Here is a 27,175-nt window from a genome sequence, read left to right as displayed (position 1 = left end):
TTACCGTTCTGCCAATTCTATGAAAGAGGGATCAATCTCATGTTTTTCGCTTTCGCAAAGCAACTAATGCACGGTATTGCAATTCCGCGCTAGAAACCCTAAGAAAGTTTGTTCGATGGCACACATCTGTCCTCACATATCAAGCAGAGAGAAATTTAAATGTATATATATATATAATATATTGTGCCGGAAGAAGTGCAGGCGCACCTAGAAAAAGAAAAGCAAGCACACGCATTTATTTTCAACGTTTTGTATGGCCGGCTTTCGTCAAGAGTCTCAAAGGCTGAACCCCGAGCCAAAACGTCGACGTTAAATATTTGTTCTTGCTCTTTATTATTGATTTATTAAACACCGGATCTGAAGAAGTGATACTTCCGTCATATATCCACAAGGTAATGGACCGATAGCCGTCGCCTTAGCGGGCTTGGTAGTGCAACGCGCGCGTAATGCGGAGGTTCTGGGTTAGGCCGTCACCGGTGGCAGGTTATCTTTGTTGCCCACTTTCATTTTCATTGTCTTCTAGATTTCAATTCCAACCACAGCTAATTTCCCCGATGTTTTCCCTAGCTTCATTGTCTTTTGGTTTTCTGTAGTGATACTACCAAAAATTTAGTCCCTCGGTTTCCCTTTTGCTCTCTCGTTTATACATATAAACGTACAAATGAGAGGCAATTTCTTATCCCATACTGCGGCTTGCTGTAATGCTGTAAACAAAGTGCCGGTATATCGTTGAGTAAAACTTACCTTTGAACGCGCGAAGTATACAATTACCGAACCAGAGTTGACGCTGTAAAATAAATCTACTATTGACTTTGAAAACTATTGGGTCCCTCAGTCAAAGTTTCTTTGCCCCCTTATGTCTCTAAGGCCAAGAGCATAATAAAGAAGCGAAAATATTTAGTTTAATATAAAATGGCATGGGAATAAAAATTATTTCAGGCACCACTTACCTGCTATTGATGAATACAGGTTGCAGCTATCTCAAAACGCAGATTGCGGCACTTATTCATTCAGCTGGCGGAAGATGGTTCTTTCATATGGACTTTCACGTTTAGAGCAAATATGGAACGCATTAGAATGAAAAGTATTTTATTTCATATTTTCCATCCAAATAATTGCAGAAAACATTGATTTCGGTGAACAGTCAACCCATCCTTCCAAAATTATCCCATGGGGAAACAGGAGCGATGTTGCTTTGGCAATTTCTTTTAGGAGCCTTTTAACACAGTATTCAGTAGAGTGAGCAAAGGCGATGCAATATTGAATCTGTTCGCCATGCGAAATAATATTGTTATATCAACCAACAAACATTGCGTTTATTCATGAATGAAATCGGCATTGTTCCAGAGACAGATAAGCGCATAAAAGGAGCAAGATGAAATTGCGGATTTTTAGTTCTCTTTTTTTTGTTCCTTATGCGAAATAAAGCGTTTGTTTTTTTAATTTCCTCGCCAACATAGTTTCATATTCCGACTATGCTCTTTCAGTGAATGATGTTATGTAATAAAGGTAAACCGAAATATGCAGCGGATTGCCGCTTTAATCACATCTCTTGCTCCGATTATACCTATGCAGTAAAAACCTGAATCATAAAAATGAATGATTAGTCGCACGTCTCAATGCAAGATACAACCACGATTGTGAATAACTATATAAATTTATTCTCGTAACCTGGCTCTACTCAGATATGGTAGGTAAGGAAACACGTACACATGATGCATGAGCAAGATCACGAATAAGTTATATATCTATATATTTTTTTTCAGAGGCACATTTGTCAGTAGCGCAGCTTTGTGAGTTGGCTTAGCAGAATAGATCTTTCGCGTTATATTTCTGAATATAACAGTGAATCCACACGGACTACAATCAAACAGTTATAAGCTGGAACTATTTACATAAAATTTATATCTACACCAGCCGCGTCTTACATGCTCCGGAGAACATCACAATCGTGAAAACCACGCCTTTGATGTAGCAGAAAGAAGAAAGTATTAACTATGCAAGAAAACGTTTTATCAGTGAACTACAGTGCAACTTTACAAGAACAGTGCTCACGGTAAAAGAAGCATCCGCTCTCATTAAACGAGAACGATACATTCAAAGAAATGAATGGATTAACCACGCTACCCTCGCCTTCCTAGATGATTCTTTCTATATAGTCGTAGTACACTTTATTACACGGTTGATAGTATGCGGTGATAGTTTCCGACTGTGATTGTGTGTCTGTGCTCCATTTTTCTCCCTCTCTCTCTACTTTCCCGTCACATTACCTCCCCTCCCCAGCGCAGGGTAGCAAACTGGATCTTTTCCTTTGGTTAACCTCTCTGCCTTTCTCCTTTCTTCCGTTTCTCTCTTTATTACGCGGTGTTTTCATGCTAAAAGCACACTCATAAATGATATGACTTCAAGACACCCAGCACCATGCTGAAAGCGAATTACACTCCTGCTGTACTATGGATCCTGGGACTTAGGGAAGATATTTAAGTTTCCTACCAACTTGTCAGTGGGCACTTTTCATTATCAACAATCCCTAAATGTATATATATAATACTTTATCGCCAACACGAACTTTTGTTATATCTTTCAGTAAACCAGTGTACGTTTCTAGCTTGGCATTCGCAAACTATGACCTGTAGCGATGAGGTTTGATAGAAGAGCTTGATAGAAGAGAAATGAAAGCACAAATTTTTAGACCGAGCGGTTCGTTTTCATAAGCGTTGCATCAATATAACGTGATAAAAAAATAAAGTGGTAAACTTTAGTGGCTGCCTGCCTAGAATTCCTGTGTAAATTGTTGCTGTTCTACCCGCCAGCAGTGCTAGACAAACCCATAAATACTGAGCACTAAAAATAAAAAAAAAATTCTTAAAAGCTGCAGTAACTGAATGCCCAGCCAAGCTCACTTTCGATCACGACAAAGCTACAGTTGTGCATTTTCGTTAAGTCGAATATTTTGTCCAACAAATTCGACTATTTTGTCGCCCGTAGTAGAGGAGCAAGTCGATGAAACATGCATATTATGCCCAAAGAAATAAATGCGCTATGTAGACTAGCATGCCAGCCGTTGTATATCCGCCGGCAAAATTCCATTTTTCTAATAAAGAGCCTCTCTCTCTCTCTCTTCATTGTGTTGAAATTTAGCACACTGGTGAAGCCATTCTATGCAAATCCTGTTTGCTGACACAAAAGAACAGGCTGCTGACTTTTTAGCTTCCTAAGAAGATAGTTTATACAGTTAGAAAGGTTTGAAGATTGAACCTTTAAAGACTAAAGCTCGCGTTCGTCCAGGTTTGGACAATATCGGAAGGGTAATGCACTTTTCTTGTGTAGCCTCTTTGGCAAAATAATGTATAGCACGATATATTGTGGTGGGGCAGTTGACAAGCATTTGTGGGTATTTCCGTCTAGCACAAGTCCCGAATCCAAAGTCAGTGTTGCAAATGATATCTAGGATTAGTTTTCAATTTGTCAGTAATAATTTATCTGCCATCTCATTTTTCACGCATAAAGCATCAAAATAAGTGGAATATTACTGCGACGACATTTTCACCCATGCATAAATAACGAAAATAAATGGTGAACTGCAACATATACTAAGAAGTGGCCATTTGAAATGTCTCATGAAACTGTATCCCAGAGATGAAGAATAGGCTTTGATGTTGTGAACGTCAGCGATCTCGCGTGGAAGTGTAGAAGTGAAAATTTTGTGGTGCCACGAAGGAACATCCTATATACAAAGCTTCCAGTCCCATCTAAACATTACAGTGTGAACAGTGCAGCCACTGCTCTCTTCCAACATTTTTCTGACAGTTAATATAAGAACGTGACCTTCAGCAAAAATGGTAATGGAATACGCCCTACTCTGGGCAAGTCCATTGCGCATCTGTCTGAACAGTAATTTACTGCGAAGTATGCACACGCACGATTACGTGGCGACACAAAATGAAAACGAAAAGTCAATAGGCGATGAATGTGCAGCTTAGTCGTCTAGTCAATATAGTTATGTCGTTTGGATGAGCAATAAGCAATGTATCTAGAAACCGTGCCGCAGTGATGAAGTGTCTGAGCAGCTGTCGGCAATAAAGTGAATGTTCATTGCCTCTTGGAGAGGGCTTCAGTAATGTGTCGGGATTACGCGCAAATATTGCTGACGCCGGACGCTGAATGAGGAAGCGCAAACGTTTCGACCAAATCGCCAAGAACGAATCAGTCTGGCAGCACGCAATCAGTCTTCGCTCGGAAAGAACCCTGAATGAGAACTGTCGGGAAAACAACGCATCTCGACTGACCAGTACTCGTCATGTAGGATACATTGTTTCATTGAATAATTGAGTAACTGAAATACCCGACGCCTTATAAATTATTGAATGCCTTAGAGAAAAGAGCAACAAATTCATCGCTGCTAACTTCTTTTAAAGAGAGGTAATAAAGGTACCGCTCTCTTATTCCGTTAACTTTCTTATCCGTTGGTCTCGAAGTTAGTGTAGCAGCGAATAAAGACAAACACGCTGAGCTTTCTAGTTTATTTTGGTGAAAGTTAAGTTGTCTTTCATACATTATTCAAAAAAGGGCAAAAATATTTTTGGGCACCCCTAAGTACAACCATGTTTCTGATGTGTGAATCAATTCTTATTTACAAATGTGCGTATGGACAGTTTTAACCATGATGCTCTTTGGGATTATGATGGCAACATCCGTACAACGAGGAAGTCTGAAGCGATGGTCAATGTGTCAGCACCCGCTTAAGAGCGGAATGCCCTGAAGACAGCGCCAACGGCTACACACACACAAAAGAAAAGATAAGAGACAAAGAGGATCACGGTAAGAAAAGAATGAATGCGGCAGAGCAAAGAGTGTAGCTTTCTCTTCCACCAGAGCGTGCGTCGGTGATGGCAGTCCTTTTCAATCCAGCGGCCGACCGTTTCCCTGGGGTACGCAGCCACCCGTTTCCCGGCGTATGGCTGCACGTTGGGAGCAGCAGCTGTAGGCACTGAGACCATGGCCAACTAGAGCAAGTAATAGGGCCAGTAGAGTGCGTTGAAGAGAACAAAGCCGATTGGGAAAGCGACCCGGCTCACTTGGTCGATCTGCTTGGCACGGTGTCTGTAAGCCAAGACCACGTGGGTGGACGTCGGGATGGACGGTGACGGGGGTCGATTTTTGTCCTTGTTTCCCTTGGGAATGAAGCAGACAAAGCCCCGAGGAATAGGTTAGCAGCCACCTACACAACGTATTTCTGTTAGGCACGCTTTCAGCAAGACGATCGTGACTTGCCCGAAAGTTACCTTCTGTGACTAGAAGCAATGACTTGACAAGAACAGATTGGCACCAGTGTAATCGAAGCTCTGATTGCACGCATTTTTCTTTGATTGCTGGCGCTATTCTACCAGAACTGCTAATGCTCAAATGTTAGCTTTGGAGCATCATGCGTTCAACGTAGGACGTGGCGCGGCGTGTGCTAAAAGAGAATACAAAGGAGACTCACTTTATTTGGTTGCATGCTGCAGCGAGGCCGATTTTAAGGCTTGTGTGATCGCGATGTTTTCAGTGTCCGGTGGTTTGAAATTTTGCTGAAATATACCTTTCTGAATAAACACGGCTCTTGAAAAATTAGTAGAAGGATTGCCTGAATATGAATGTTATTTCAATTATCTCTGTATACCTAGAACAATAATGTTTCCAGCCTTAGATCTTATGCGGGAATGTGAGATTGAAAAGTTGTATCTGTTACTCTAGGAGAGCATAATTTTCCATTATTTCTGTGAATATTTACAATACCGTAGAAGGTCCTTGTGCAAGGTGGGTATTGTCATGTTGTTGTCAATTTACAGCCATAAAGGAGCATTCCACAAAAATGCTTTATCGCTACAATAAAAGAGTGACCAATGCTAGGAAGACTTCAGCTTCGCTTTTTTGAGCAGCATTGGCCAGTGTTTAATTCATGGGGGTTGATATCCTAAAGCAACGAATGGAGAAAAAAAGTAGAGGTTGACGGATTTATTTTGACCCCTTAGACGACTTAGCGTGCCGTAACTGTTCCGTACGCAAGCATTTCGCATGCCAACTCCATGCGAATGCGGCCCCCACTGCTGAGAATCAGCGGCCAAATTCGCAAAGGTTTCTCGTTTATAAGGGCTCTTTTTCCATTGGTTAGCCGGCTTCGCTAATGATATGTCTAGCATCATGATTGGCTGAAGTTTTGTCATACGAATAATTATAGCGTGAGAGCTTCTTGTGAATATCGTCCAGAACCGTGTCATCTCGTGCTCAGTATCAAAGCACTATACCCACTAAACGGCCGTGATAGGGGACATTTTGGTTGTTCCTCTCGGGCCTCTCAAGCGTTTCGAGTGCCGATGTTGCTAACAAATATTTCTAACAATATGCCGTTGAGACCTGCTGATGATGCCTACGAACGTCGTTGATTAGAACGCTGCAGTGAAGTAGGATTTCCTTTTCAGAACCAGAAACAGTTGTAACTGCAGGTATGCATTCTTTGGCAACGGGCTCCATGCAGCCTTGAATAATTTCACTTTGCATTTGGAAAAAAGCATGAGGCTCTTGCGCGAGACCATTCTATGCATTGATAGAATATCGGCGGCAACTCGTGAAAAGCTAAGCAGATATTTTTAGGCATTAATCTTTAGAGGAGGAGACCTCAGATATGTAAGGTGCGAACCACATCACTCTGGCGAATTCATCTATCAAGATGCACCACCAGTCACAATGAGCAGAGTATCGTGTTAAAACTGCCAACGTAAATCTGTCTATGCGTGGCGGCGTGCTTTGAAAATAACTATTTGTGTGCCAATTTCGTGCAGGATTATTTTGCAGAAATTGGCCCTATGTAGTCACATTGACGAGCTACCGACTTTGTCAAAAGCGCATAAGCAATGGTTGTAGCTAAGTATACCAATTCATATTAAGAGAGCGTTTAGCACTGACACTTGTAAAAGGTCAGCAAAAGTGTAAGGAAGTGCGTATAGGCTGCCAAAAGTGAGAGCCCCATTTCTTTGGTTTGATGAATAAACTATAACGATTAGAAGTGGCTGCGAGCTAGTCGTCAAGCTGCTCAAAAGGAAAATGTCCCCACCTGGCGTATCACATTCTGCGCATCATTTGTCAAACGTAATGCCAGCAGGCGTCTCACTATTTACAATGCTACCAATGTCACGTTCGTACCTCGCTTCCGCCGCCTCTACAGCGGCAGCTCGAGATTTCCTTACCACGACAAGAACGAGATCTTGGGAAGCCTCGACGTCCGCGATAGAGGCGGGCACGATCTGCTTTCTGCGAGCGAGGTAGGAGACGAAGGTGAACTCGAGCACCGCGGCGAACACGAACATGGTGCACGTGCCCATCCACACGTCGAGCGCTTTCACGTACGACACCGGCGCTAGGTTGGCCTGGTGGTCGGAGCTCTCCGACGAAATAGTGAGGAGCGTGGTGACACCCAGCGTGATGCGCGCCGGTATGGCGTCCACGTCGAGCCAGAAGGACACCCACGACACGACCACGATGAGTGTGGACGGCAGGTAAGACTGCACTAGGTGGTGGCCAATGGAACGCTTCAAGTTGAGCTCCGCGCGCAGGCAGCTGTACTCGCCTGCGGGTAGAAGCAAGAACAAATTGGTGGACTGCCAGGAATTCGACTGGTGGGCTAGTTGGCTCGTGATAACAGAAAAGCAGCAGTATAAGACGGGACTAGATAGGATAAGCTTCTGATAGATAGATAGATAGATAGATAGATAGATAGATAGATAGATAGATAGATAGATAGATAGATAGATAGATAGATAGATAGATAGATAGATAGGTAGATAGATAGGTAGATAGATAGATAGATAGATAGATAGATAGATAGATAGATAGATAGATAGATACTGTGTGCTCCTTTCTATCTATCTATCTATCTATCTATCTATCTATCTATCTATCTATCTATCTATCTATCTATCTATCTATCTATCTATCTATCTATCTATCTATCTATCTATCTATCTATCTAACCTTTTCCCATCTTCTAGCGCTGCTTTTCTGGGAAGTGAGGTCAAAGCATGATAAAGCTTCAGTTTACGTACTTATAGCGAACCTGGAAAACTGCTACGGCTTCCACACACTGGAAACACACACAACACGACAACTTTGAATTCTGAAATTTTCACTATGCGAGTTAACAGCGCTGTCTACAAGCTATCAGAGTTGCGCACTCACAGATACCACATTTTTTTAACGGTAATAATTGTCACTGAGAGTAACTTTTCCTTCGAGCAGAAGAAATGCCACCACGCGGCCAAAGCCGCTAGGCTTATTTGGCTGCCGCAGCAGTCGCACCTGAAATGGCCGCAGAGTGAATAAACGCTGCACATAAAGAAATATCGACCACTACTACCACCACCACCACCACAATAATAATAATAATAATAATAATAATAATAATAATAATAATAATAATAATAATAATAATAATAATAATAATAATAATAATAATAATAATCAGCCTATTTTATGTCCACTGCAGGACGAAGGCCTCTCCCTGCGATCTCTAATTACCCTGTCTGACACCAACCGATTCCAACTAGCGCCCGCTATATATATTGAAACATATATAGGTTCGACATACATAAGGTGCCTTTATTAACACTTACATTCACTGCAATGCATGTTTGCTAGTGCCTCCTTTCAGCCTGGCTACCACTCTTCAATGGCTTGAGTTTGTATATGTAATCATATTTAGAGGTCAGGTTTCGCACATCTTTAATTGAAATATCTCAGATTGCTTTTTTAATCTGCATCTGTTGTTCATAAATACCTTATTTATGAAACAGTACACTCTTACCCCTTTTCTTAGATTTCCGAAAGGCATTTGATTGCGTTCATCACAACACCCTGCTACGCAAGCTTAACAGTTATGGCATACGTGGTATTGCATCTGACTTGCTAAAGAGCTATTTAAATAGAAGATAGCAGTATGTTCAGGTTAACGGCGTACCCTCAGAGAAATTAGCAATTAAGCATGGTGTTCCTCAAGGATCAATATTAGGACAGTTATTGTTTTTAGTGTACATAAATGATATTGCTAACATATGCGAATTGCCTAATCTGGTCATGTACGCTGACGATAATAATATATTTTTTTCATCCCACTCCTTGTCTCAAATGGAGGCCACGGCAAATGCATATGTAAAAAAGCTACATAAATAGTTACATACCAATAGGCTATGCCTTAATATATCAATGACAAACTACATTATTTTTCATCCTATTAATACAGTAGAAAGTATCACTCTGAAAGTTGTCTACGAGCATACTGAATTAAAGCGAGTTTAAAACCGGGAATTTCTTCGTGTTTGGTTCAATGAGAATATTTCGTGGAATTTTCACACGATCAATATTAATGTCTGATCTAAGTAATACAGTCGGTTGTTTGTATAAGATATCTCATTAGTTGCCCACTTGGTCAAACGTATCCATGTATTACGCACTTCTGTACTCAAGGTTGTACTATATTCTTGTTTGGGGAACTACGACGTTCAGCAATTACCTTAAACTAATTTCAATTCAGAAATGCTTTTTGCGCGCTATTGAGACGTTTCTTGGCAGCCCTCCAGATTTACCTACGTCACGGCTATTTTAGAAACATGGCATACTTAATGTAAAAGAAGTATATAATTTCTGTCTGCTTAAGTACATCCATCGTCATAAATTGTTCTTTTCTTGTCCAGATGATTCCAGCAGCCGATATGCTTTCCGGACGAAACCTAAACTTGCTCCAATCACATGCACCGATTACGGCAAGCAAACTCTAAGCTACCAAATTCCAACGGTAATAAATCAATTTCCCTTTGAAACTGAATATTACCTTCCACAAAAACGTTTTAAATCTACAATTTAAAAATATCTATTGGAACAAACGGAATGAGACATTTATTTAGTCGACAGACCTTGTATTTATTTGGTTTTATTTTACTACCAGAATTTGTATTCGTTTTGCTATTTGTATTTATCCTACTCTAAGGCACATGTTGCAAGCTTTCTGATATTGTTTCTGTGTTTTAGGACGGTCATTTTTATGTTTGTAAAAAAAAATATGTATCTTTATACCACTCATACGATAAGTTGTGTGTGCGATTCAGTCGTTTCCAGTACAAATTTCATGCATGTTAACTTACTGCGTCATGCTTTTTACAAAGCTTGAGAAATTCCTTGTGAATTTCTTGTGAACTGCTCGTGCACAATGCCAGCTGTTCTACGGGTGACCAGGACCTTGTCAGGCTCTTGCCTTTTGTCATGGTGCCCTCTTTTTGTTGAAATTGTAGAAAGTTATTATTGAAAAATTAAAAGTTGTAGGATGCCACTGCCAGAACCATCTTGGGTGCCGTGTACGTTCCAGGCAGGATGGTTCGACGAAAATGTTCATTGCGCATTTAAGCAGCGTTACTTAGGGAATCGCAGCGCCGCCGTAAAGAGAAGAAAACAACTAAATATTTTACTAAGACCACCGGGAAGTATAAATAAGCGGAAGTAACTACTTTAGACGTAGATAAACAGGAGTAACAAAGTAACCAGTAATCAAAAAGACCGAATTCTAACTGCTGATGAACAGTTAGAGCGTTCGATATTTTCTTAGGTGATCCGATGGCAAGTGATGGTCATTGATTATATAACGAGGGCTGCTCAAGCGAAATCAATATTTTTCTTAATGCGTACACACAAATAGACGCTAGAGGCCTGTGCTTGACATGCCTTAACACGTTATCAGGCCATTGTTCGCTAAAGTCGTTTGACGCCAGGAGCAACGTTTTAAACAAGCAGAGCCTGTGAACACGATTTTGGAACAACTTATTGTAATGTAGTTTCTCCAAAGGTTGGCCTAAAACCAACTGAAATTCACGCTCGGTTTCAAGATCAACATGGCAACTAGAAGTAGCAAGCAAAAGTGCAATATCTGAGTGGTGCAAAAGTTTTCAGGAGGGCCGTACGGGAGGGGGAAAACGTTGCAAGTTGAAGCAGCTCGTCGGCAGTGAAACAGTTTCTTTTGAATGAATGCGATCTCTTTAATGTTACTTATTTGCCCAGTAGATACTATCGAATCCACCAACAGGAAGCACTATACCGTGAGGTTCTCCAACGTGTACATAGGACACTAAGCAAGAAACGGTTTAGCTTGATAACCACGTACGGTATTTTCCCCCCAGCTCAGTACCCACCAAAATAAAGTCCATTGCACAACATGTGCTCTTTGCGGCATCTCGGTTGGGAGGTACGGCTGAGTCCGCCATCAGTCCCACGTCGCATCGAGGCACTATAATTTCTTTGGACCACTGAAAAAGTTTCGGAGAAGCCAGCACTTCTGCACTGACAATAAGGTTGTCCATTCATGGCTGTGACGCAAAAGAAACCTTTTCGGCAGCTGCTGTCACCTGTGCGTTGCCGAATAGCTGCGACAAGCACGTTTGTTCCGGCAGCAATTGCCTCGAGAAGTGACACCGCTTCTACGCCTGTAAGCATCGTTTGCAATTATTAAATGTAAGAAGTCCAGTTTTATAATAAGAGTATCGCGTAAATGACGAAGCATTGCTACTATTGTGTTCTGCGTCACATTTCTCAAAGCGACGGCAAGCTCTGTTCGAGACAAAAGTTCGTAAAACACTTTTATTGACTGGCCGACATTTAGACATGCGATCATAAGGTTTGGTTTATTCGCATGGCAATATCGCAGCCTAGCTACTATAATACACTGTTCGTTATGCGCAAAGCACATCTTGTTATTCTCGTGAAAACATTCATTTTATTATTCAATATTCGTTCTTTTTTTTCGCAGTCGAATAAAATTTTCCGTAGTGTTAGTGCCTCATGAATGACCAGACAACCCGCGTCTTTTTCTTTTTTGTGTGTGTGCCCATATTGCCTTAGAGCGCTGTGGTAATTATCTGTAGTTCTTTACACACCAGATGCACAGATAATGCACGCTTTTTAATGTCGGCACACCGGAGGCTGTCACGTGTTCAACTTAGTGGCCTTTTTCGCGAACAGGACGTTCCCAACCCTCGCCTAGCGAGCCGCATATTGTGACCTCGAAAAAAAAGCAGCCCTTTAAACAACCTAATTCCGTGATCGGAAGTAAGCTCACCTAGCTCCTACAGACATCGAACAAAGCATTGCATCGAACAAAGCAGCCTCTGAATACATAATTTTATTCAAGCCATGCAAAATAGGTGCTTTCACAAGTTGGAAAGGCTCTTCGGCGTGTTTCTTTTTATTTATAGCGGTAATAACGACAACACCAATAATTCTTTGTATTACGGCTCTGAGGTTGCCTCCGCATATGAAGCAGAATGGAGGTTGAGGTCGCGCAGCAATGCGTGAGGTGTTTTCCTGAAAGTTAATTGACATGTTGATTTAGAAAGAAGCAGAACTAGTCTACACAAATGTGCAAATATCTCTCTCAAATGAAGAGCAGAAATATCTGCTTGTACTAGCGGGGACCTGAAACAACGACTTCAAGGCTGTTTATTTATTTTTGAAACTTCCCGCTTTGGGCACTTCGTGTACCTGCGCTATCTTCTGTGCCTTCCTGTACTAGCGTGCGTAGAGGTATGAATTTGTGGATGCTGTTGACTATATTCCATGTTTTGCCGTGATTTTTCCGTTTTGTTTCCCATGCGGCTAGAAGCAGCCAGTATTCAACATAAGGGTGCCAGCCTTTCCTATATTGTCAAGGTATTTAAGCAAAGTGCAACCTCCACGAGAAAAAGCCGTAATCAACAGCATAGACGTTTGACATTAACACTAAATGATTAAATCTGAGAAATTGGTTTGAGATTTGGACTTCATAATTGCAAATATGCTACAACATTTTCAGGTTTTTTTTTAAAAGGCCTGTGAGGATGCTCCCGGTTAATATAATAATGCTCGAGGGCATGCCATCTTTATTAATACGGAAATGAATAAATAGACTTAGTTGTCCTAGAATGATGATGGCTACACCTTTTTATATACTAGCGGTAGTTTAAAAAATATCGCCGCCTGAGCACTCCGTACAGATGGTTAACCAACGAAGCTCAAACATGCGGCCCCGGCGCTTATCGCTGGGGTAATCCCGATGGTTCTCTCAATGACGACTTGGTAGGCTGCGGGATCCTCGGTACGCAGTTGCTGCTTGCGCTCGGTTGCACGAGCCTGTTCTTGTGCCCGGGCTGCAGCATCCGCACTGCGTAGACGAGCTCATTCCTGGTTCTGCTCACGGCGTTGCTGATGGAAAGCTGTCGTCTCCTCAAGAGTACGTATCACGCGTGGCCTGTCCATTTCCGAGTCGGAGAGAAACTGCTACGCGTGCGCTCGGCTGCGACGGAGAGCAGCAAGGTCACTACTGGGGCAGTTAATCCAACACCACCTAGACAGCACAGGGCCTTGCCACTTCGATCCATGACGTCATGACTACGTAGCCCGACTGCAATAGAATCTAATGGGTATGCTCCCGAGTCGGTAGCAGTGATTTTGACGTCACCGCTTTCATCACGCTAGTCTTGCCAGTGGAAATTGCAGGCCATGTTGCGTGATGTCATCGGTCGGAGTAAACAGGCCTTGGATCGGAGTAAACAGATCTAGGTAGTGTTGGCTAATCGCGTGCCTCTCTTACATTTTTGTTTTTTCGCGCATGCGCATGGGGTTGCGCCGGAGGAGTTTTGGCATACAGGTGGCCGACAGACGGACTGACGGACGGACGAACGAATGAACGAATAGTCTAGCAATATACAGCTTCGCTGTGAAATAACATTGCAAGAATAAGAAGAAACGTTACTAAATATGGTTCTTAGGCTATTAAGTAAGCAACTAATTACTATATTTTTGTCAGAACGGCCACGCTAAAGGTGTAAGTAAATTGAAACACTAAAATGCAAGCGTTGAGGCGAGTTCATTCACAGGGCACTCACCTATCTGAAAGGCGCCGCTGCACTTCGTCAGGCTGATTTGTTGAAGCTCGAATTGTGCCATCTTCAGACCACTGTACATGGTGACAGCCTCAGCGTTTCCCCATTGGAGCTCAACCTCCTTTGTCGTCTTGGAAACTGTAAGATTTAGGAGTGCACAATATATCACACAGATAAAAGAGCGAGATAAATAGTTCGAGTACAATAGGGGTTCGCACTTCCACTTGAATACTTTAATTTCGTGAACTGCTCGAGAACCTTTGCTTTTGTCTATGTATATGTCACCTTTGAGTAGGTAAAATTTAAAATTGGCATCACTCTATTATTTTCTCAGTTGTTTGAATGTTTAACATCGTTTAGGGCACAACTCTCAATTAAGAGAACTGGAGCAGTCAGGACTGCCTACATTCACCAACACCTCCCTAACCAAAGATATAAAAAAAGAAATGGGCATTTAACTCAATTTTACAATTTCTCCACTTTTTTCTGGCAGAAAAAGAAATGTATAGAACACCTTTCGCTACCGGTTTTGTTTCGTTTTTACTCATTGTCTCTTTGAAAAAGAGCGTAAATCTCTTCCAAGTTATTGCCTCGCTTGAGGAACTTTCATGTCCTTCGAACACGGTTTCCATCTGGTTGCACTTCTGTCCTAACGACTGTGCGAAGATTGTCCAAGTGCTCATCGCCCCTTTCGATATTTGTTTTTGTTCTTGTTTTTTTGTTCTGCTTCTTTGGTTGATGGTGCTGAAATGCCGTAATTATCTGCGCGCTCTGGACACGCGTACTGCAGACAGATAGCGCCCGTGTACAGGAAGGAACCTGACTGAAACTGAGGCGAGCAGTAATGGAAAAAAAAATAATCAGCTCGCGAAATTAGATATGCGGAGCATATAGGAACTGCAAGTGAGTGTTCGAGTTGGAAGTGAGAGCAGACTTTAGAGGCACATATACAAGTTTTCGTGCAATGTAGCTCACCTAAAGAAAGGCAAGGGTCCTGTCGCGTACAAACGGAGCGAATTGGAAGGAGAGCTCTAATGACTGCGAGTGAGGGATGTCGTTGCCAAGGCGCCCGATAGACGGGCAGATTGGTTCTCGTAGTAACGTGCGCAGCTAAGCAGCGACCCTTCAGTGCGGAAGTTCGACTTCATTAACTCTATGGTATAAAAGATAAGTGCCCCAAGCGTTGATGAGAAAAAAGTGAAAACTGATGCAGTCAGCCATCCACAATACCGCCGAAACGAGACAGCCATGAAGAAGACAGACAACCTCCTTAGTTACGCCACTTCTCAACACAAAAATTACGCTGCGGACGCCCGATACTTATTTCGATAGAAAGCTGACATGGGGGGGGGGGGGGGAACGCATTTGTGCATCGCCTGTGCGAAATGTCGACGCTTCTCGAAATGTCGATTGCTGCGTTATTATGCTATTGAAACGTTATACTTATAATGCTAGAATTCGCTTCAATATGCTTGGTCTGCGTCGAAGTGTTGCCTAAAATAAAGTGCACATAAAAAAGATATCCGGTACCTGTCATTTCTCTTTTGTAGAAAACAGATTTCGCAGGCGGGAACGTTTCAGCGAAAACTGCTTTTGTGAAATATTTGTAGGAAAAATTAAATAGAAATTTCATTTGTTGCATGAAAACAGCATTTAGCAAGCGGCCTGTGAATGCTGCAAAAACGCTCTGCATATTCTACAGACAGCACTGCAACATGAATGAATAGTTAAAATATAGCGATTGTCCTTAAGTGCTTCTACATTTTATCAGGGTCCCTGAATAAGGTAAATGTCATGGTAAGGCTAGGTTTCAATCCAAAGGCTTGCATCATATAAACATTATGCTACACTCTAGTCCAGCAGCTCTTTGCCATAGCACAGTGGCAGGATTGCTAATCGGAGATGCTGGACAAGTGTTACTTATCCAAATTATAGCGCATCGTTTATTGGAATCTTCATTTTACATTATGAAGTTAACGAAAGTAAGAGGTAGCTTCATCTATCTGTAAATCGAAAGAAAGAATGCTGACTTAAACTCAAGTGAAATGCCATGCAAAAAGAGGCTCACGGTGCGTTTTTTAAATATAGTCATTTGCAGGAAAAAGCTACATAAGGGACTCATGAAAACGCACTTGGATAAAAGTGCACGCGCGCACACTCACTCACTTACTCACGCACGTGAAAACATAAATGAGCACACACATATATGAAGGCGGTTCTTTTACAAAAACACACCAATACACGGAAAAACCTATACCTTGCTTGACGTTACTTTAACAGCCTCTGCACATAACTTTCGGTGTTGTGCTCGCAAAACGAAACACTACCATGTCACCCCCGCATAGTACAACACCCACAAGTTATGCGACAATGTCGGTGTCAAATGGCTGCAGTCAGCACCGGGGAGAAAAAAACGTTAGTACGGCTGCTGACAGTTCCCCGAAACATTAGAGCGCTAGTGTCTTGCACCACGTCTGATTTTCAATTAGTAACGTATCGTAGATAACGGCAGTTTTCTTTTTGCCTCTAGCAAATTGCAACAATTGTAGCAGTTTTCTATAGCTAACCAAGTACAGTTTATTCACTGACTCTAACACAAGACATTATGAAGCAAGGAGTCGATCCATTCCTGTCCTTGTGAGCCTTTGGTGAGCTTTCGCCGATCAATAAACAAAATGTTTTGATTGGCAGCCATTTGGTATCATCTGTGCGTCATTTAGCTTTGTTGCAAATCTAGTGAAAGCCAGCATATATGTAACCCATAATTACTACTAGGTACTACCAGATTCACTGAAATATTTTCCCTCTTTCACTGGTATCGTAGCGTTAAAGACGGGAAAGGAGCTCGCTGGCATTTAATTTGAAGGTGTGCACGGGTAAAATGACAGAACATGGCCTATCGTGCTATTACCCAAAGTACTAATGCTTTGGTCTTGGTTTTGAGTATCCAGGTCCGATTGCAGGATTTAACCAAACCTGAGGGCATTCTTATGAGGTGCGCTTGTGTGCTTACCTGCTTACCTGCTGCTTGCTTGGTACAAGCATGGGTACGCCTTTTGCACCAACCTACGCGAACATATTTATGGGGATTCTAGAAACAGATTTCCTATCGCGCTGCACTACCAAGCCCCACACATACCTACGATACATAGACGACATACTCATAATCTGGGGACATGGTCAAGACAGTCTAGATAAATATGTAGCCTTTCTAAATTCTGTTCACCCAACAATAAAATTCACATCAGAATCCTCAACTGAGCGCATAAACTTTCTGGACACAACAATATACATTGACAACGGTGAACTAAAGACAACGCTGTATAGGAAACCTTTCGACAAACAACAGTACCTAGAATATACCAGCCACCATCCCAGACATTGCAAACAAGGCATCTTTAAAGGCCAAGCCACACGACTACGTCGCATTTGCGTTGAAAACCAAGACTACATAGATAGACTCGATCACCTTAAAGAAACGCTATCAAACAGGAACCACCCAAACAGTGACCTTCAAACAGCTTACATCGCTGCAACCAAACTTGATCGAGCCGAGGTCCTCAAGCCCCGCCCGAGGATCACAAGAACAACAACGCCTCTTCTTACTACTAAATTCTCAAACGCACTCCCAAACGTGAATAACATCCTAAGTAAATACTACCCGATTCTCACCAGCAACCAGAAACTTAAGAAGATTTTTCCCGACCCTCCCAGAGTGGCCTACAGACGCAACACTAATTTTAAAGATGTTCTTGTGCACGCCAAACTACAGAAAAAGAAGAAGTTGGGAACCAATCCCTGTGGCCGCCCCAGGTGCTCTACATGCAAACACATTCAATCTACTACTACAGTAAAAAGTACAGCGTCGAATTACACACACAAGGTAACTTCGGCTTTCACCTGCACATCAAGCAACGTAGTCTACTGTCTAGAATGCGCCGCTTGTAGCAAACAATACATAGGTGAGACTGGACAACAAATTAATACAAGACTCAATGGTCACCGCGCGGACACAAAACACAATTTACCCAAAGCAGTAGCCAGCCACTTTAATGAACATGGACATATGTTTGACAAAGCAAGGCTCTATATACTACAAACAAATTTCCGTTCCCCTCGCGAAAGGAAGTATACGGAATCATACCTCATACACAAGTTTAATTGCCTACACCCGACAGGAATTAATTTGGCACGCGGCAACTTAGAACCTTTAAAAGCTGTAACTTAAATCTGAAACTCTCATATCATCAACCAATACACAAAACACATTAGGCCACCAGCCAACTTTATTTCTTAACCTCACCTACACTTCCATTCGGAAAAAAAAATTTTTTCCTGCCTACTACTCAATTTAATGTACTCTTTCAGGTTTTTACGTCTATACCAACTGTACGATCCCCTTCTTCCATGTACACTTGCCCCCTTCTGCGCGCGTCACCCTCCTGTTTGTTATACCGGTTCCAGCCCCCCTCCCCCTCTCCCTTCCCTCCCCCCCTTTTTCTTTAATCCTTTTTTTTTCTTGAAATCCCCCGACAACACATTCCGAAGTCAATATGCCTTTTTCGGCGCCTCAACACAGAGTATCGCCATCTCTGGATGCCGCCGTAACGACACCTACGTTAAGCGCGTGGGGCAGTGCCCCTTGAAAGACGATGCCGCTGCCTTTCAGTCACCCCATACATTGCACCGCAGACTCCTCGTCGCCACCTTAACTATTTCAAAGTTACTCGACGTATTACTGCTATGCTACTCAAGTCACTTTCAACTCATGTTTTTTTTTTTTTTGTGTGTGTGTGTGTGTCTGGGTTTTCTCCTTTCTCCTTTTTTTTTTGTCTGTTGTGTTACTCGCGCGCTGACCGCTTGACCGACCGTTTTAATGCCTCAAAAACATGCCGCCAACGACTCCCCCTAAATACCTCCTAACCTTTCGCATCCCCAACACGCTCCCAAGCCCCCGAATTTCTTAAAGATTTCACTTTTCTCTTTCTTTTTCTTTCACTCCCCCCCTTTTTTCTGTCTTGGTGCCGCCCTGGTTTCCCCCCCCCTTTTTTTTTTCTTTTTTCCCTTTTTTTTCTGCTTCTATTTCTTTTCTTTTCTCCCCGCGTGCCCACTCTCACGCTCTTGTCCCCTCGTCTTGAGAATGAAGCTCACAGACGTCGGACGACACCGCTTGTTTCCTCTTGTAATCTCTCTCTTTAAAACCAGCCGCCAGCGACAACACCCGCACGTGACGTCACTGCACTAACCCTTTAAAACTAACACGCCGAGGATGACGAGGCCGCCTTTGACGAAGATAGGTCCTCCTATCGAAACGTTGGCCAGCCTGTCTGAGGCACTTCATCCCTGTTTACAAACTTTATACCACAGTCTGCTTGCTTTAAGTTATTTATGATGACTGTTTCTAAAGCGGGATAGATAACTGCCATGTCTGCCGTGGAAGCAAGTGTTGTCAAATGCTAGTTAGGCGTTTCGAGAGAAGATACACGGTGAGGCTGAATGATTCTAACTTCCGTGATTTCAACGTTAGTGCTTTCAGCATGAATGAAGCTCATATAAGCACATATATGTATACAAAGTTATCTGTATAGCCAGACGTTAGTATAATATGACTATAATAAGTGTGCTTCAACTACAATCGCATAAAATGCTAGTCAGTACTACATAATATATATACGGTTATATGAGTTTACGTTAATTATTTGTCAGAGAACTTCATGCACGGCAGCTGAATGTACGGTATGCACACTTGCTTTCATGTCCAGATCTGATTTCTTACATTTTTTTCTTTAAATTAATTTTTCTGCATATCTCAGCAGGCTTCGAGCTTCATAGATTGAGTTTTCTGTTACGATTGCCACTGTCACGCCTTCGATACCATTTTCACTCTGACATTAATGCGCCTCCACTTATTTAAAGGGACACTCCGGCAATTTTTTCATGTCACTAACCCTAATAAAATCTTGAATATACGCTCTCTCTTTCGCTCTAATTATGTGTGCCAAACAATACGGCTGCAAGTCGTTCAGTTTTCCTCAAAATGAATTTTAAAGATTGGTTGCTCATTCCCGCCTCATCTTCACGAATGTTTGACTTCTTACCGGCCACCATGTGTTTTCTTCAAAATTAATTTTAAATATTGGTTGCTTGTTGCCGACTCATATTTACGAAACTTATACGGCACTTTTACGGGACTCATATTTACGAGGAATTTTACTGGCCACCATGTGTTTGTGACGTCAGAGACTACACCACCACTTTACCCAGAACTACGGAGGAAGGAAACTCAGGAGAGGCCCTGATGTCACTCGTTGTGAAGCTAAAGTGAAGCCGGAAGTTGCCGTTGCTCGTGGCGTTGCTCCACCTGTCGGGCAAGCTCTCCTCTCTTCTTTACATTTCTCGCGAAACCACGCCGCGCTGCGCGCAACCGGGCTGCTCGGGCACGCGCGCTCCGCAGCAACACTAAACAATCGCGATCTCTCAATGCATTACTGTTGCCGAAGTCGTGTGGAAAGAAGTTCATAATGAACTTCGATAATTGGGCTGTGAGGTTGAATCGGATGCTTTTACCGGCTTTTATGAAAATAAACATGCTTCATCAGGCCAGCCATGAGCTATTCTAATCAACCACGGGTACCGACCGCTGTCCAGTTCTTGAGCGATTTTCAAAAAGGTCACATTTATCGCTGACTTCTACTTGCTTTTCTCTGCTTGGACTTTCTGTGGCGCTCAGACGATCTTGCGAACTAGACGTCTGGCGATACGAAAAGAATGTACGCATTCTCACTGCACTGCAAGAACGCACTGGAGACACGTCCGACACATCAACCCATTTGCAATCCATTCGGAGTTTATGAGCACAAACACATTCTCGCTGGAGGAATCGTCGTGCTTTATTAAACAAGGTTCGGGTGGCCGCGCATCACTACTACAGCGCACCGGCGAGGAGGCAAAATGTCATTTCTGACTTCGCGTTTAAATTGATTGACTGTGGCCCGAGGTGCCTTCTTACCACAGTAAGTGAAGCATCACGGAACCAAAGTATAGCCGGTGCAAGCTGCAGAACAGTACGCGCGTAGAACCGGCCGACGTGCGACCATGAAACAGCCGTTTGATGTGCTCGCAGGCATACGTTCTGTGGAGCCTAGACGACTTTTGCAGCGCATCCGCTAACCTTCACTTCCCTGCGCTTCTCGCGCGCACAGATAAGGTACACCTGTGCCGGTGTGCATGAACCTCGAACGCGCTCAGCTTAAAAGACTTCGTGCTGTCTCGAGTACTGCGAGGAACAAGCAACAGTTAAGCAACATGTGTTTTAATATGCACAAAAGCAAGTTTCTACTGAACACGAACTATGTATTCATAACGTACATCTACTGCCGCAAATTCACCATATGCGCTGTCAAAAGCAGGAATCACTGACCTGCAAGGCGTTCAATGCACAGGTTCTGAAACGCATCGGCTTCGGCGTGCGATGGCACGTTAGCATGATTCCTCCAAAAGAGCAATATTTCCCGCGGATATTCCTTCGTTCGTTGTCATTGCCGTCGCACGGTACATTGCGTACAGCGTTACGTGCGCGTTCATTTCACGAACTTTAGTTCCTCCTGTCCCACCTGGCCACGGCAACATCCGGGAGAGCACGGTGCAGATAACGCAGTGCAACAAAACACGGAGACGAACGCAAACCTGCCCGCACGGCACCTTTTCCACGGCACGAAACCTGCGGGGCACCACGTGTGAGCGCACAGAACCAAAACAAAGCCGCTATTGTGGCCCGAAAGGCGTGGCCGCTACGGCAAAGAAATAAAAAATTAGCAAGAAAGAGAACCTACTACGTCATTCCCTCGACACTTCTCTCCTCGCTCGCGGAGGGGGTAGGGCCTCTCCTCAGTTTCCTTCCTCCATGCCCAGAACCGACGAAGCTGGCTCCTTCTTCTACGCGATGACGGCCGACAATTTTCATTTTGACAGACGCGATGACCAATTCCCTTCGTCTTGACGTAGCACAATGCGTTTAGCTTAGGGCACGTTCAGTGCCTCGCGCGGCGACGTCTCGACAAAAGCAAGCGGCGGTCCTTCAGCGCTCAGACTGTCGCTGAAACCGCCGCTGTCTAGTTCAAGAGGACTGACCGCGCTCCCCGTTTAGTAGGGAGACATCGTCAGCTTCCCATTTCTGGCGTTAGCGCCACGTGTGCTGCGTGTTTAGCGCGCGTTCTGCTTGCTTACGGTAGTGTAGGATCCGATCTCAGCTATTCATCGTGATGTCACACGAAACAGCTACACGTTTCAGTTGGGGTGCCTCGTGCATTGCTTATTTAAAATTATTGATGAGTTTCTAAGCAAATAATACCACCTATCTGGGACATTTCAAAATGACAATATACAATGACAAAATGACAATCCTCATATGCCATAAAAACCGTCGGAGTTACCCTTTAAGCCTCGTGAGCACGTGCTCCTATGCCATTGGGAATTTTCACATAAGGTGGAATGAAGTTAGAATTGGGCTATTTTCAGGCGATATGAGCGCTAAGGGCAATGACAAAGCAAAGGCAAGTAAAACTACGGCACGCCCTGCTGTGTTTTTGTGTGCCTTCGCTTTCTTGTTATCCCTCGAGCTGTTCACGCCGGGAAGTGAATAGCAAACTAGTGAATGCTTTGACTTTAGTAGAATTTGATGTAAACAAGGCTTACGATGTTTTCATATCTACCTTCGCGTTCTTATACAACAGATGTTTTCCACTTAAGAAGTTCAAAAAACACAACAAAGCTAGAAAGCCTTGGATAACTCGTGAGCTCTATAACAGGATAAAATGCCGTAACAAGCTCTCCCAAATTTTTTTGAGTAGCAAAGTGAAGATGACTTTCGGTCTTTCAAATCTGAGCGTAACAAATTAAATTCTGATATTAAACGCTCTAAACAAGAATATTACGCGAACAAGTTTTTTGCTATCATGGGAAATTCAAATCTCATTTGGAAAGCCGATCAATGAAGTAATTAACAAAGGCGCTATCGCAAGAAAAGTTGCATTTCAGCATAGTGACTTGTCAGATATTGAGGTTGCAAATACTTTTAATTCTCATTTTATTGATGCTGGTGCGCTCTCACAAAATGATACACCGGTCTCTTGCACGGAATATATATTAAATCGATGTTCTTCTACGGTGTTCTTGGCGCCTACTGAGCAGCACGAGACACAGACCATAATCTTATCGTTGAAAGACAGTTGTGCTTCAGGTGAAGATGATATAAAAGTGAAGCCGTTGAAAGCCGTCAGTGAAATTGTAAGCACGCCTCTTGCACATATCTGTAACTTAATTCTTTCTAACGGTGTGTTTCCAGATAAGATGAAGCTAGCCCGAGGGACTGTCATTCATAAAAGTGGCCCAGTTAACGACATGAATAACTACAGGCCAATATCCGTTCTTTCTGTCTTCGCGAAAATTGCTGAACATGTAATTAATAGAAGACTTTGTGAGTTTCTAAACACGTATAAAATAATAGCTCAGGAGCAATATGGTTTCTGTAAGGCTAAATCTTCAGAAACCGCTTTACTTGAAATAAAGGAACAAATCCTTGACAACATAGAGAACCGAATGTTAACTCTAGGTATCTTTCTAGATTTTAGTAAGGCCTTCGATTGCGTGCAACATGATGTCCTTTTGAAAAAGCTACCTCTTTATGGAATTCGTGGTGTCGCATTATCCTTAATAAAAAGCTATCTCACCTCTAGAACACAGTACACAACAATAAATGGAGTTAGTTCCGAAATTCAGTACATTAAGTACGGCCTGCCGCAAGGATCCGTCTTGGGGCCTGTATTATTTTTACTCTATATTAATGATATTGTCAATATTCAAGGCTGTTCCAATATTATATTATACGCGGATGATACTAACGTGTTTTTCTCAGGAAGGGAAATAGGAAATCTTTTTGAGCAAGCTAACATCTGGTTACAGCAACTAAGCTTGTGGCTAAATGCGAATAAACTCCAATTAAACATAACTAAAACTAAGTATCTAGTGTTTAAATCAAAAGGAACAATAATCGACCCTCACCTAACACTCCAATTTCAGAAGGTCAACCTCGAACAGGCACCAACAGCCAGATTTTTAGGAATTACATTCCATGAAAATATGTCCTGGTCACCGCACGTAGACGTTCTTAGAAAAAATATTGCTCGTGCTGTCGGTGTGCTAAATAGGTTGCGATATTTGCTACCGATAAATGTGAAGCGTAATGTTTACAACGCGCTTATACATTCTCGATTAACTTATTGTTCTTTAGTTTGGTCAACCACTACACAAACTAACCTAAAATCAATTCAAACACTCCAAAACCGCGCACTGCGCGCGACAGGTAACTTAGAACGTACTGATACCACTAAACCATACTATAACAAATATAAAATATTAACAGTATCAAAACTTCACACTTACAAATTATTCCTCGAAATTTCACGGCAATTCTGGGAAGACAAATGTTCCTTCCAAAGTAAATACCATGGCAAAACGACAAGCTATAACCTCAGAAAAACTCTGATAGGAAAACCACGTTGCAGAACAAAATACGGAGATCAAAAACTAGCAGTTCAACTTCCTAACCTTCTAAACGACTACCCCTTGGTATTGGACCTGCTAAATTCTGGAATTTCAAAGCAAAACTTTAAGAAAACGGTAAAAGAATTCTTACTCTGCGAAGACTAATAGAAATGTTCAACTTCAGGTATAGAAAATTTTGTACATGTTTCTTGTTGTTGTTTTTAGAAAACTGTGTAAACTTTAACCTTACAGCTACAGGTATGAAAAATTTCGTACATGCTTCTTTTTTTCCTGTTGTTGTTGTGCTTCAATTTTTTAGAAAACTGTATAAACTTTAACATTTTTTCTTTCTTCTTACGTGAATTGTGTACTCAAGTGTTGAAAATGTGTACTATAATTTCATGTGTGACCTCCTGAAAGCCTGCCACTGCCATGTTGCTGCCAATGTACGGGTGGCACGGCCTAGTCAGTCAAATGTTTGCCTTTAGCCGTGTCCCCTAAGACAATCTGTTCATTGTCTTAAATAAATCAATAAAGAAAGAAAGAAAGAAATTATGTTTCCTTATTTAACAAATAATAAACTGTGGAATATCGCAGAAACCTGATAGGTTTCTGCGATATTGCGCAGTTTATACAAACGGAAAACGAAGTTCTGGATACGCTTGAAAGAATTAGACTTATTCCATCACATATTACCTTGGCTAAACTTGTATGGGTCTTTGATCTTTGTGGCACGAAGTAAGTAATTGAGGACAGGCGTAAACCTTTGCACTGTGCTGTACGATAAGAACATTGTGCCTCCATACAAGGCAATAGCCTGAAACATGGAATCTCCAAGTTCTTTGTCTGTGCCAAGCGCGTCAGTTATCGATGCCACCATTCATCATTCCCCCGAGGGAAATGTCCTTTCTTCCTAGTGCAAAACGGTGCAAGCAAGAAAAGCTTTCAACACCATCTCATGCGCTGCAATACCTTTTGTTACGACCTGCGCCCTAAAGGACAGAGGCCAATGCTCGGCGCTTGTCGCTCGATACGCGTCCAAGGTCTAGGCTTTTGGCGTGAGGCATATCCGCCACCAGAGCTTCAAGTAGAGCCACGCCCTGTCATGTTTTTTATCCTACAGCATCCCATTTTGTCTTTAGATTACTTATTCGTCTGGCGCCCCTGCTATACAGGGCAGTCCTTGGCGCGGGAAATTTGCAAGAATCCAGGCGTTAGAAGACGGGGCACTTTGTACCGTGAAACAACTTTATTGCGACGGTCGAGTTTTACGGTGGGCGCACATTGCCCAGCGCTGGCGACTTAAGTGCGTAATTTTGCTCTTAAACCGGACGACGCTGCAAGGCGTTTAGTGGCAGCCTGTATAAGGCAGGGGAAAGAGTCAGGGCTGTGAAGAGTAAAAAGTGGACGGTCGCGCATTTTACGAGTCTTCGAAACCGTGAGCTACAAAGATTGAGCAGTGACCTTTTGGTAGACGCCGCTCCGAGGATTGAATGTGAAGGTGAAACCTTCGTGGTTGGTGAGCCTTTAAACTTTAAAAATTGCTGGAAAAGGCGCTTTTGGTAAGAAATTTTTGCAACAACGGGATACGTACGAGTCTTTCGGTAATTCGTGAGCCATAGAGCACGTAACTGGTAATCAAGAATGCTAATAAAACAAGGAGGATGAAAACCTACATCTAGCTCTCAGCGTTTATTATTTCTGGCCGTATATGTGTGGGTTTAACTGCAGAACTTCCCGGATTTCGTAAACAGTTACGAGACATTAATTAATTAATTAATTAATTAATTGTTACTGTTCGTCAGTTATGCGCGCTAGAACTGAACTCACTTATTACAACTTTCAAAGGAACAGAACTGGGAGACGCCTGGTGCGTCGCTCCCAGTGAAACGAGCGTCCCAATTACTGAGCGCCTCTGACTCTCGAGCCCGGTATGCTCGAGCGACTTGAGCCAGTTGTAGGAAACTATTTGGAGCCCCGTGCATCGCTCTCTGACTCAATGACGCCAATGAAGCATGACATCCGTAAGCCATCTTAGAGAATCACCGACGCCAATAGTCGTATAAAGCTAGGAATGGTTGTGAAGTTAAGGCTCTCTTGTTCAAAAGCCTGCTGTTGAGCTCACGCGCCTCTTACTATCGAGCCACTTGAACCCCATGAATCGCTCTGTGCATCTACCGACGCCAATGATGTATGACATCCGTAACGCATCTTGGAGGCCGGACACCGTTGGTTGTCTTGGGCCAACGCGGGCGACTGTAAATACTGAAAAACTGTGATTTGGGACACCCGAGTCCCAACACTACACTTACAATCAAGAGGTTCGCGTAACCTTCACGTTGAGAAGTAAGACATTCAAGAAAAAAATGCGGTAAAGCTGCTTTTGCAATTAAAGTAATTATTACAATACTCGCACTCATCATCAGCTGCGCGAAACTAGATGAGTGAGTTGAAAAAGTATCTGTCAAATACATCTGCAAATGACAGCAGTAGAGTTATACATATAACAGCGCAATAAAATACATGACAAATATACCAGCAGCTCCTCTTAAACAATATAATTCTTAGCTTACAGTAAGTCCTTTATAGAAGTGTTTGCTGTCTGCGATATAGAAAAATTGAGGACGTCATCCGACATTCATTCTAAACTCAACAAATAAGGTGTACTAGATGCTACAAGAAATATGTAAAAGGATTAA

The 27,175-nt window shown here is 42.6% G+C and overlaps 1 protein-coding gene across 1 annotated transcript in view; it reads right to left on the bottom strand.

Moving 5' to 3' along the window:
• Nucleotides 1-4,304: 4,304 nt before the first annotated feature.
• LOC142582648 (glycine receptor subunit alphaZ1-like) overlaps nt 4,305-27,175 on the bottom strand; it is a 183,011-nt gene continuing 160,140 nt past the window's right edge. The window contains exons 6-8 of the mRNA XM_075692569.1: nt 13,938-14,072; nt 7,227-7,606; nt 4,305-5,174 (exon numbers count right to left, since the gene is read on the bottom strand). Of these exons, the coding sequence (XP_075548684.1) occupies nt 5,007-5,174; nt 7,227-7,606; nt 13,938-14,072 (683 nt within the window). The 3' untranslated portion in view covers nt 4,305-5,006. The remainder of the gene's footprint in view (nt 5,175-7,226; nt 7,607-13,937; nt 14,073-27,175) is intronic.

The sequence above is a fragment of the Dermacentor variabilis genome, chromosome 5 (assembly GCF_050947875.1).
Source record: "Dermacentor variabilis isolate Ectoservices chromosome 5, ASM5094787v1, whole genome shotgun sequence".
NCBI lineage: Eukaryota > Metazoa > Arthropoda > Arachnida > Ixodida > Ixodidae > Dermacentor > Dermacentor variabilis.
Note: the sequence above shows the minus strand (reverse complement) of the source record. Positions and strands in the feature narration are given on the sequence as shown.